The sequence below is a fragment of the Eretmochelys imbricata genome, chromosome 5, assembly GCF_965152235.1.
Source record: "Eretmochelys imbricata isolate rEreImb1 chromosome 5, rEreImb1.hap1, whole genome shotgun sequence".
Taxonomy (NCBI): domain Eukaryota; kingdom Metazoa; phylum Chordata; order Testudines; family Cheloniidae; genus Eretmochelys; species Eretmochelys imbricata.
In genome coordinates this window covers 21,807,911-21,820,748 of record NC_135576.1, presented here as the reverse complement: position 1 = coordinate 21,820,748, position 12,838 = coordinate 21,807,911, and the positions used below count along the sequence as shown (strand labels likewise).

Here is a 12,838-nt window from a genome sequence, read left to right as displayed (position 1 = left end):
AAGCTATTACCAGCAGGAGAGTGAGTTTGTGTGTGTGGTTTTTGGAAACAAAAGGGCGGGGGGTGAGAAAACCTGGATTTTGTGCTGGAAATGGCCCACCTTGATTATCATACACATTGTAAAGAGAGTGGTCACTTTGGATGGGTTATTACAAGCAGGAGAGTGAGTTTGTGTGTGGGGGGGCGGAGGGTGAGAAAACCTGGATTTGTGCTGGAAATGGCCCAACTTGATTATCATACACCTTGTAAGGAGAGTGATCACTTTAGATAAGCTATTACCAGCAGGAGAGTGGGGTGGGAGGAGGTATTGTTTCATGGTTTCTGTGTATATAATGTCTTCTGCAGTTTCCAGAGTATGAATCCGATGAAGTGAGCTGTAGCTCACGAAGCTTATGCTCAAATAAATTGGTTAGTCTCTAAGGTGCCACAAGTACTCCTTTTCTTTTTGCGAATACAGACTAACACGGCTGTTACTCTGAAACCTAAAACAAAACACACAAACTAAGCTTATTACACTAAATTAACTGGTTATTATTAGTAAATTCTCATTCTAAATGTTGTTTTATGCAGGTTGCAGAATTTCTGGAAGGTAAATTGCACTGCTTGCAGCTTAAATCTTCAGGTATTCCTTTTACAGGATAGATCTTTCTCCCCTGGGTTCAGCCCCTGCCCTCCCCCAGCTTAGTTCCTTTGTTTCTCCAGCTGTTTTCAGCAGTTTACATTCTTGGGGAGGGAGCCAATGGAGAATAACCAAGATTAACTCACTCCCCAGCCTTAAATAGGATTTGCATATGGTGGGAATCCTTTGTTTCCCAGTTTGACCCCCACCCCCTCTTAATGGAAAAACATGAAGTCCAAGATAGGGTGTAGTACCAGGTGATCACCTGACCTGCAGTGTCAAAATAGCATCTCAGGAAACTTCTCAGGAAGGAGGGAGATTAGTATCTTCAAAGTTTTATTGTCCTTCCTAATGGCCCATCCAGGCTGATTGCATAGTGTCTGGTGGGCGTTCCTCAAGTGTGTACACAGTTGTAATTGTTACATAGTCAATAATGTCACATTACCTTTTAACCACTAACTGGTACACCCTCTAAAGTGCAAGTAGCAAATCCAAAATTCACATAAGATATAACAAGGTCCAACACTTAGAAGTTAAAGCTAGACAAAGTCAGACTGGAAAAAGGTGTACATTTTTAAACAGTGAGGGTAATTAACTATTGAAATAATTTATCAAAGGTTATGGTAGATATTCCATCACAGACAAATTTAAAATCACAACCTTCCATTCTCCATCTTCCACTTGTGGCTGCGTGCCCAGGGTCAGTTCCAGCTCACTCAGATAGATCTGCCTCTGGAAACCCTTCCTGTTCAATGAACTGTCATACCCTATAAATGTGTGTGAGCGAGCAGACTCACACGCACACACACGGGTCTTGTCTGGCTCTCGCCAATTTCATAAGTCTTATTAAGTAATCATTTGAACTTCTCTAACACCTTTTATTCAAATATGTCAAAAAGCTTTACATGCATCAATGAAGCAAGCCTGGACACCCCTGAAAGGTGGTCAAGAACTATCCATCCTCATTGTAGATGGGGAAACTGAGGTACAAAGATGATAAAGTCTAAGTGTGCAAACAGGGCCTCCAGTTTTGGGCGTCCAACTTGAGATACCTACAGGGGCCTGATTTTCAGGAGGTACTGATCACATACAACTCCAGCTGAAGCGAAGGGGAATTTCATTCAGAGAGTCAGGCTCAACTGGTCTCTAAAGTTGGCCAAAACCAGACATCCAAAACATCTTGCCAATTTTGCAGAATTGGCCATGCAATGAGCTGTGCCATGCAGGAATAGAACTCTTCCTATTTCTGTGACAGTCACCAGAAGATATAGGTGACATTCTTGACCTTAAGTTCCATTTTTCAGTCTCTATTTCTATGATTTGCATGGTCTTTAACTGAAGTTTGAAAGGAAGAGAAAAGGGACACAAGCTACCGTATATATCTTTTTGTGAATTATTTTATTACAACAGTAGAAAACAATTAAAAAATGTAATAATAATAAAACTATGACAAACTTTTAGCTAAGTATCCTATTGTACTAGATTGTATCTCAAGCTATAATTTTCATGTAAAAATCTGTTTATACAATAATAAATGCACAGGTATATTTCAAAAATCAGAAAATGTTTCACTATTTTATAGTCTTCCAGAGAAGACTAAAAGCTACAGTCCATTTGTGTTTATGTTAAAGTTGTCTGTCATTTAGTAAATAAATAATACATTAACAGAGATAACTGACACTAGGGAATAGCCATCTTTCAACACAGATGAATTTATAGATTTTCATTAAACACCTACACACAATAATGCTATTAACCATTTCCAAGTGGGATTAGAGACATTCATTGTTTCCATCACCATGTAGAATTACCATATGTAGTCTACTCAATATTCCAGCCAAAATATCAGATTACAGAATTTGTTTTATAATAGGACCATAGAATTACAAGACTAACTTCTCCCCTCTAAACTATATCTTTGTTCAATGACCACTTATCTGAAAAGCTTGGATGTGTTCCACCTAAACTTGTGCAGCATTTTAAATTGAATCTTTAATGTAGCTTCTCAAGACCAATAAGCATTTATTCTTAAGCAATGGTTCATCCTTTATTTTTTCCTGCCTTTTCATTTATTGTGAAGTTCTGCAAAAATTTTACTAACGCAGAAATTTCATAATTGCATCTACTGTGGAAAGGAAAAAATGAAATGCATAGCAACTCAACCCGTTAGCAACGTTACTAGAGAGGAATGAGGCTAATTTATGACCATAGATAAGAACCCACTTGAACAGCGATATCATAATTTAATATACTTTCAGAGCACCAAGATATTTTGTGATATCTTTAGAAACCTATCTCCTATTGCTTTGAAACTAGTTTCCAGCCACACATCAAATTAAGGGTAAATCCCTGCAGCTTTAGTTCTAGTAATGAGCATGAAACCTATGGCCCTGATCCTTCAATTCACTGAAGCAGGACAGAATCTTGTTCCTATCAACAAAGCTACATATGGGAACGCTGGTGCACTGTAAATTTCAAGATTGGTGCCTAACAGTGCCTCTGCATATGTATCTCACACCTTTTGCAACCTGACTTGGATGAGATTCTAATCCTTCATATCACTTGGATGAGTTTGCATTAGGTAGCTGGGGATTTCACATTTGTGGGTAAGGTTTTTATTTAGAAAATAAGAAAGGAACTAATTTTGGCCTGGAGGGGAATGTGCAGGGCTATTTTTGTAACAACATAGCAGGCGTGTGTATGATTCCAGAGCACAGCCTGGTGTCCAGGAGCATCATTCACATATTTTAGCTCAAATCCTCGCCCAGCCATCATACATCAGGCACAAATTACTCCTGCTTTTACCAGGTCTTGCCAGACTGAGTATAGGCCTCTACGTTATATGTGCGCTTATATTAATGCTAAACAAATTTAGGGCTTAAATTTAGCCTCATATCTCTACTCAAAAACAACAAATGGGGTAACGCTTATTTTAAAAATTGTCATCTCTTCAGAAGTCAGTTAGCAACAAAGCAGTAACACTTTGGAAGAGCTTCCAAATATTTGATCCAAAGGTACAAGAAGGAGTTTCTCACCACTAACAACCTGTAGTGAGGCATCCATCAGGATTCTGTAGCTTCATTCCACCTCAATGATTTGTGGTACAGTGTCCTTAACAATTGGCGATATTACTTTATTTCCCCATTCTTGAAAACATTTTCCCCTTTCCTACCACCATTGCTTTTGTCTTTCCTGCATTGAGCTTGAGCCTACTGCTCTTCAGTCATCTGTTGATTTCTTCTAAGCACTGGACATCAAGGTTCCACAGAAGGATGTTGATAAATTGGAGAGGGCTCACAAAAGAACATGAGAATGATTAAAGCATTACAAAACAAGCCTTACAGTGATAGACTCAAGGAGCTCAATCTGTTTTGTTTAACAAAGAGAAGGTTAAGGGATTACTTCATCACAGTCTATAAGTATCTACCTGGGGAACAGATATTTGATAATGGGCTCTTCAGTCTAGCAGTTATAACAAGATCTAACATTTGGAAGTTAAAGCTAGACAAATTCAGACTGGAAATAAGGTGCAAAATTTTAAACAGTGACGGCAATTAACCACTGAAACAATTTATCAAAGGCTAAGGTAGATTCTCCATTACAGACAAATTTAAGATCACAAATGGATTTTTTTTTTAAGACATATTCTAGTTCAAACAGGAGTTATTTTGGGGAAGTTCTATGTCCTGTATTATAAAGGAGGTCAGACGAGATGATCATAATGGTACCCTATTACTCTTGGAATTTATGAATGGTATTACATGCCCTGCTTGCACACAAACATTTTAAAGAAATAGAAGTTCCCATTTTTTAAATAAATAGAAAATCAGAATGTTAAACTCAACTGATGGTGCAGGTTAGAACAGGAAAGTCTAAAAATCTATTTATCATTTAGTGATTACTATGCTATTTTAATTACATTTATAAAGTACACATATAGCTTAGTTTCATTAATGTGGACATTCCTTTTACTGCTTTCCCTCTCCCTCTCTTCTCCATCTGCTATTTTTTCCATTTTGTTTTTGCACAGGAAAACTGATCCCTTCGTAAACTAAAAATCAAGATTAGAAACAGGTCCATTATGCAAGCCTTTTAAGATGGATGTGTCATTATAGACATGTCAGGAACAGCTGAGGAGATCAAGGCTTCAGTATTCCTAGAGAGCCTGTGATACAAGAACAAGGCCTCTGCTGTGCATCTCCTCCCCACCACAAACATACAACTTCCTCTCAATGCTACACGCTTGCTGCTCTGTTCTTTTTCTGGCTGGCACAGTTGCAGACAATAACAGCGTGCCTGCTGGTTAGCTCCTGTGGGGTTCCCATGTACCCAGCTCACGCTTCTCTCCACCCCACCTCTCCTGCCACCAGCTCCCCATGATTACCCCACACCTGTCTTCACTGCTGAAAAAAATTCAGGAGCGAAAAATTAGTTTATATTCCATTCTTGTCTCTTTGGATCTGAGAAGTTTCCAAGGAGAAAATGTACTAACCCATACCCAACCCACAATTCCCAGTACACCTTCTCTCAAAACATGAACACACTGCAGAGAATGTACAATCAGCGCTGGAGTGCTTTAGCCCAGGATTGATGCTCCTGCATATTCTGCAGAGATGGTAGTTACTGCTTTTTAGATAATCTGAGGCTGTTGGAGAAGCTGAATCCCAGGTCAACAGTGTCATCAGTCGTCTCTACTGGTATATTATTCTTTCTTATGTGGGATGAGTAAGTCCATGCTTCTTGTCTTGAAGTTAGCACATTCAAAGTCCCATTGCAATGGCATGCTTCTGGCTGCCTGAAATGATCTGAATGAGCAGAGTTTGGATGGTGAACACCTGGGTAGGAATTTGGTTGACAGTGATTAGGAGAGAGGTAGTATTCAGCTGCCACAGGAGTGGATGCTTGGGTATGGAAAGGTCTGTTAGAAATGCAACAATTTTTCTTAAATCCATGATGAATGCCTAATTTAGCAATAAGAGGCTTCCCAACATTAACTTCCTTCCTTTCATCCAAGGAATCATCTATTCCTGGATATTCATAATGCAGACAAACTGTGAAGATCAAGTGCTCCTGTGAATGACAGACAATAAAATTACTTCTCCCCTCAAAAACAGAGTAAAATAAAAATATTAAAAGGTGATTATTTGTCTGAGGTAGCAATTAACACATTTTAAGTACAGTAACAAATAGACATATAATAAGCATAATTGCTGAAATGCTATAAGCCTTGCAGTTAAATGTATACTACACACACAGGGCCAAATTCTGCACTGATTTACATTCAGCACACTCTCACTGAAACCAAAGAGGCTGAAAAGATGTAAACTCATTGCAAAATTTTGCACACTAACTTTATACTGTGTTTAAATATAGCTCAAGCTTAACATCCAGAGACCTCTTGTCCCCAAATCCTTTCCCCTCAACCATGTATCAGAGCACTAGCTGTTTCCTTATCAGGAAACACTTTCCCCTGTCACTCTGTGGGTGAAATTCTGTTAATGAAACAACTACAAAAGCACTGGGAGGAGTACTGCAGATATAGTCGTGGGATGATTTCTCTCTTCCCCTCCAAATTTCATTTGAATTTTAAGTAACCCAATTCAGCAACATCTTTCTGCCACAAAAGAAATAAGAGTATGAAGGTGCCATTTGCACCTTGCTTAAATGAATATAGGGTTTAGGGTAACACTAACTCATGGGTGATCCTGATTTATAAACCTGCTAGCAGCAGGATAAGAAAGCACTCGTCAGTATGGCACTCTTCATCCCACCCACCTCCACAAACACTCCAATTTTTTGCAATTTCTAGAAGTGTTCGTGGTACCCTCTGGCACAATGTATTGGAAAGTAGATACAGTAGATCATATGCAGCAGAGATGCTAAAGTCCTGAAAATGCTACAGTCCACTTCTGATCCTTTAACAGCAACATTTAACTATGCAAACTGAGCGTGCTTTAAAACACGATGGGTTCAAGGGCACAGGCTGGATTGTAAAGAGATTATTTATAACATTTCCACTTTTTACTAATGACCTCAACTTATGGCTCTGCTTTAAGGCATCACGCTTAGTGAGCAAATAGACATGGAAACATGATATGTACAAGGTGCAGTGATTCCTCCAGAGAAGTCAATCAATCTTCTCAACCTATAGGGCACATTTTCCAGAGCTGTGTTTAAAAGGGACTTGTGAAATAATATGATTTCATATTCTTTGGCTGTCTCTTTGGAACATATTTTCAGTCTGCCAGCTACAGAGCCAAGTCACTGAAGTGTGCTCTTAGCCATTCGCTTTCTAAGCCCCTAGAATAAATGTTTAAATGAGCGAGCATGCTTTGGGCAATTACTGAAAATATACATATACATATAGAATCCAGCTCTTTTACTGGAGTTGTGAAGCAGCATGATTAACCTGTACTGTATAAACAAATGTATTAACCACCTTTAGTTTCTGCAGTGAACTTAGTCTAGTGTAGAGACAGTGTTTGGGAAGATCCTTTGATACTAAATAGCTGCCAGTTTCCTCAGGAGTCCCTTTATTTGCCTCTTTAGGATCTATATCCAAGTCCTGTTGCAAAAAAAAAAAAAAAGTGAGAAATAAGTTGTAGGTATAAAAAACGAGTAGAACAATGTGAAAAGGAAAATAAAAAGGAGCATTTGGATTTTATGTGAAGTAACTTAAGATTTGAGTTCAATGTACAACTTGTTTCTACACAATTTATTAAAATTTAAAACTAAAAAAAATAGTGTTTTTCCTTTTCTTAACAAAAAGATTCTGCATACAAGATTCAATGAATATTAGAGAGAGTCACCTAGGCTGCCTAATTCATCATCAGTCACAAGTTGAAGTAGTTGTTTGTGTTTCATCTCTTGTCTTCCTAAAATGCAACTCCAGGCGGACTCCTTCCCCATTTCTTACAACTAAAAACAATGTGCAAGTTTTGTTTCCCTCCCTTTTCATCTCCTCCTCTCCCTAGTCATAATTGTTCCACTCCAAACCAAGAGGTCAAAACTGAGGGTGCTGTCACAAGCAGCTGGACTGCTATCCATTACCATAGCTAATAGTATACAAAAATAGAGCTTTCCTCTTCTAGATTTGAGTATACTAAGGTAGCATTAGAACAATTGATTAGTTTCCCTTAAATGTGTCATTTTCAGAGTACAATTGTTCTAAAGCTGCTATACAATTAGTATGTTTTGATAAATTCAAATTAAAACACTATTTCTTCCAAGATGCCAGGGTGCCCTTGTGCCCCTCTCAGGGAAGTAAAAATAATGAAATAAACGAGTCAGAACAAAAAAATGTGGAACCCAATAAGATGCACACTAAACTTTATTACTTAGAATCTTGGCTTTCAACTGCATCCCACTCCCTCACTTTCTTCTGTACTTTGCCTGCTAAGGCCCTGATTGGGTCTTTGGATCTATACAGGCAGATACCCGATGCCCGTGCAGAGCCATTGATCTCAATGGGGCTCTGATCATGCACTTCTTATTGCAAGATCAAGGCCTTAGAGTGTATTGTCTTCATACTCTTGTAATGCCAGGTGGGCTGAACACTTCACAATATACTATATACTACTATAGTAACAGCACTGTAGGAGAGAAGGACACTTATTTAATATGTTAATTCACAAATACGTAATTCTCTTTTCAATCACTATTTAGAAAGCACCATGCTAGGCACTTGGAAGGAATAAGAAAACAAGGCTCCTTCCCTAAGGAGTTTATAATTTAAGGTTCAGTCCTGCAATTCACTGCTCTCTAGCTATGGTGACTTCAGTGGGGATCCATGAGAGTCGTAGTGCACCTGTATGAGGTGACTTGTAGGACCGTGGCCTACGTGACTGATCCTTTCAATAAGGACTGCAGGCATTTAGCACCTTGCAGGATCAGGCCTAATTTAGATGTAACAAGTAATAGAAATCAGGATGTGAAGGGAAGGGAAAGAAGAGAGTTTCAACAAGATCATAAGATTCGTTTTATATATGCATCCTGCTTGGTTCAGAATTCAAATTTGAATTTTTTTCCCAAAAGGTGTAGTCTGGCACAAGAGCAGAAGCAGACAACCATTAATTTAAATACAGAGCAATCATGAAACACAAATAGGAAACACTTACAAGTGGGAAGTCTGTAACATACGCTTTGCAAACTAGTATTTCAGGAGGTTTCTTTACTATCCTTGTGTAGATGATCATGACGTTGGAAAATTCGGCTGCGAACCCCAGCTGAATCTGAACACCACACTTAAAGTCAAGATACATACTTTCTGGAAGTTCTGCAAATAAATATTTTGGATAAACAGGTTTAAAATATTTTCATGAAAGCCTAACATGCGTCTGCCATTGTTTTAGCGATCTAAAAGGACATTCTCCTCCCTTCCTATTACTATCATTAAACATTTATATTGTGGTAGTGACTAGAAGACAATCTGGCAGGGACCTCATTTGCTAGGGTGCTGTAGGTAGAAAACAATAAATGGCATACCCTGTGCCAGTGAGCTACCTCTTCAACCCACACCTTACAGGCTCCTTTCCAAATGGGGTGCAACTAGAACATTTTACATGAGTAAGGATGTGATTACACGATACTGGTGGAGCTAGACTGGCAGAGCCTTGTAGTACAGATACAGCTTATGCTGACAGAAGGGTTTTTTCTGTCAGTGTAGGAATGCTTCCTCCCCAAATCATGTTGATGAAAGCGTCTTCTATTGATATAACTGTGTCCGCACTGGAGGGGCTGTTGGCATAGCGACATCAGTCACACACCTGAGTGACACAGTGATGCCGATTTAGCCTCTATACTGAAAGTGCTTGATCCAGACAAGTAAGCTTGTTTACACAGTAACGTCGTATCACTTCAACTACACCATTATAGTTAAAGCAATACAATCCCCTTAGTATTTACATGGTTATACTGGCATCCTTAGCACACAGGAAGGGGAATAAACTTTATTTATATATCAGTTAAAAACAAACAAACAAATGAACAACCCTAACTGAAATAGTAATGTCAGTACCGGGGGGATGGGAGGGAAGTGGGGGGAAGACTGTTTAGACCAGGCCTAAGTCTTTGGTGGCCCAAAAGGCTTTGTGGATATTTTCCTATGCATGGAACAAGGCCAAAAATAAAAAGGAAAAAATGCAGTGGACTGACTAGGAATCTGCATAGTGACTGAAAAAACCCGAAATCTCTGGTTCTGATATTAGAACCAGCACATTTCTCTATGCTGTGCAGTGATTTAAAAAAAAAAAAAAAAAAAAGACCCAGGGATGATATATAAGGGAGAAAACGGTAAAGACACAAATAGGAGTTAGGTGCCCAGTTTTATTTGAGCACCTATTCAATCTGTAAATTTGTAAAAGTGGCAAAGGGATTAGAGAGGAAAGAAAAACTTAGACTACTAATCTTCTGCTCAAATACATTACAGACAATTCAGTACCACATTCAAACCTATCAGAAAAAAAAATAAGAATATTCTTGCTTAAAAAAAATAAGTCAGGGATAATGTCTGGTATGCTGCTCTGGAAGTTACTTCCTATGAAGTGAATTTAACATCCCATATTTTTCCATAACAATTTCATCCAGAGATAAACCCAAGCAAAAACCTCCAAGATCTGAACAGTCCTCTGAATTCTGTTCCTTGGGTACATTTCTACGCGGTATATTATAGCCAGTGAAAAAAGCAACAGTAAGGACTAGACACTACGCCCACATATATTTTCAATTGAATTATTTACTCATATCAAGTGAGAAAGAATTAATAATGAAATTAACATCTTGAAAGGGTGATCTTTTGGAAGAGAGTTTACTGTACCATGAGCTTTGGCCCACTGTAAGTTCCGTGCCAGGGACTCTGCAGATGATCCTGTTTGCTGAATGGGATCAGTTAATGCTCTCTTCTCAGATAAACTGCTGCGAATCTCCAAAGCCTGCTTGCCTTTGGTAAGGTGACACTTACCCATATCTAAAGATAAGATGCAAATAGTTTTGCAGGAATCAAAGCTGCTGAAATTATAATTAAAGCAGCTACATCATTGGCATTATGGTTATGGTTGTGACCGCATTCCAATGATGAACTCACTATCAGGGAGGTTTAGTGATTGGCTATTCAAATTCACTCAAAGCTGAAATGCAGCACGCAAGATGTCTTAGGAGAACAATTTTTTCTGCGTCTATTTTCTACATGCCTCCACATTTAAAAAATCTTCAGTATGGCCCTGATGCAGCAAGGTACTGAAGAACACAACTAACATTAAGCTTATTCAGTCACATTCTTCAGTGCTTTGCTGAATGGAGGCCTATACATTTAAATGAAACAACTCTAAGCTCACTTTTTTTTCTCCAGATGGTTTTTGCTGTGCACAAGATTAAGACCAATAGCTAAAGAGTGATTTGAATTAAAATCAAGGTTTATAAATCATGAATTCATATATCTGGACTATTCAAGTTTGGGATTAAACATTATATATACATTACTGAACAGTGGTCTATGTATTTTCCTTTGGAATGTAACATTTGCCATACCTGATCAGAGGCTTGCTACGTAAAAGGGGTCACCAGTATAATAGTTTGAGAACCATTGATCTAGTCCAATATGCTGTTTCCAACAATAATTAATAGCTCTATCACTTTACCTGATCCCATCCTTCACAGGGTCGTGACCCATACATAACCTGGACTTTAACATCCTCAAGGAGAAAAGATGTGCCTCATTCTCTTCTCACTCACATGGGTGTGAACCCATTAACTTCAGTATAGTTATTTTAAAATTCCAACCAGCATGAGAGATGAAATAGACCCTGTATCTTCGTTCTGTGCACTGTGTCCACATTTGTAGCTATGTAAGTGTTAAAATAGTAAGCTGTAGTAATAAAATTTCTGATGTCAGGGAAAGACACTCTATGATAGCACCTAGTCAGCTGTGAAATGCTGTACTTTAAGAAAAGACTCCTACATATTCCCTCACACAAACTCACACACAGCTGAAATCCTGAAGTTTGTGATCATTTTAAGATTTATAGCTAAAACTCTTATTTGTCTTGAATAGTAGTCAAGATATTCTTATAATAGTCCTGTACATGTACAAAGCTTGTCATGAAACTTAATAAAAATATTAAAACAATGACCTATCATTCCATATTTTCATATCTAGTTAAACAGAAGATAAGCCAGGTGGGGGGAAAATGCAAGAGAGGCAAGGAAGTAGTAACTGAAAAGTAACTATCATCCATGGATCCACACTCTAGTCAAATGGGTGAGTCATACCTCAATTGGTGGTGGCAAAACTGTTAATCATGCAGTACATGTGCACTGTATATGTTTATGCTGCAGCTAGTCACACAATCATCATAATTTCCTTTTTCTCCCTATAGCGCTGGCACGTTAAAACTGAATTGTTTTAACTTTTGTAACACATTTTCTACAGTCTGTCTTGTCAACAGCAAACCAATTTGGTTGCATATTTGATATCTGGTTTGGACTTTTCTGATTTATGAATCCTTGTCAGATATGCACACCGAGCCAAATTCTGTCTTCACTTACAACCCTGTACCCTGACTGAGTGTAATTGACAGCAGAATGTGGCCCATTATACAGATTTTAAGTCTCCAGCTGTTGGGAGACCTGGACAATATTTTTAATGGAAAGCCAGTGAATTTATGTACAAAAAAAAAAAAAAGACATCAGTGCATATAATCCATCATGTAAATGCTCTTGTCTACTCTTCTATGCTTTGAGAGAATGCTCACTCTCAACTACGACATTTTCTTCAGCACTCTTCACCCAGGCAATACTCCCATCAACAACACAGGGAGTTCTGCCTGAGTGACAAATGATGAATAGGGTCCTCCATTGTAGTCTAGTCAGTAAATAATGGTTATGCCAACAGATGTGGTATTAATACTGTATATGACCCACAGAATTCAAGCCTAATTAGTTTGTCTCCAGACAAGTCAATTGGGCTAGCAGTCACATCCAGAGATCACATGACAAAGGAGAGTGATTTTCGTGACCATATAATCATCTGTAAACTCTCATGAGAGTTGCATACTCACAAAAATTTCAAATAAGCAGTATGAATGCCATACTATAGTGGCTCATCAATAGCAGGGCTATTATGGTAAGGGGTGCTTCTGAAATGCTTCCAAGATAAACGTGTATATATATGCCAATTCTGTCTCACTTGAAATAATAAGTGAAAATGAAAGCACTTTTTCTTGCA

General features: G+C 38.3%; 1 protein-coding gene across 1 annotated transcript in view; it reads right to left on the bottom strand.

Annotated features, from left to right (window-relative positions):
- Positions 1-5,178: 5,178 nt before the first annotated feature.
- Positions 5,179-12,838, bottom strand: part of MALT1 (MALT1 paracaspase) — a 77,983-nt gene continuing 70,323 nt past the window's right edge. Inside the window, exons 14-17 of the mRNA XM_077816224.1 lie at positions 10,433-10,582; positions 8,736-8,893; positions 7,058-7,183; positions 5,179-5,688 (exon numbers count right to left, since the gene is read on the bottom strand). Of these exons, the coding sequence (XP_077672350.1) occupies positions 5,239-5,688; positions 7,058-7,183; positions 8,736-8,893; positions 10,433-10,582 (884 nt within the window). The 3' untranslated portion in view covers positions 5,179-5,238. The remainder of the gene's footprint in view (positions 5,689-7,057; positions 7,184-8,735; positions 8,894-10,432; positions 10,583-12,838) is intronic.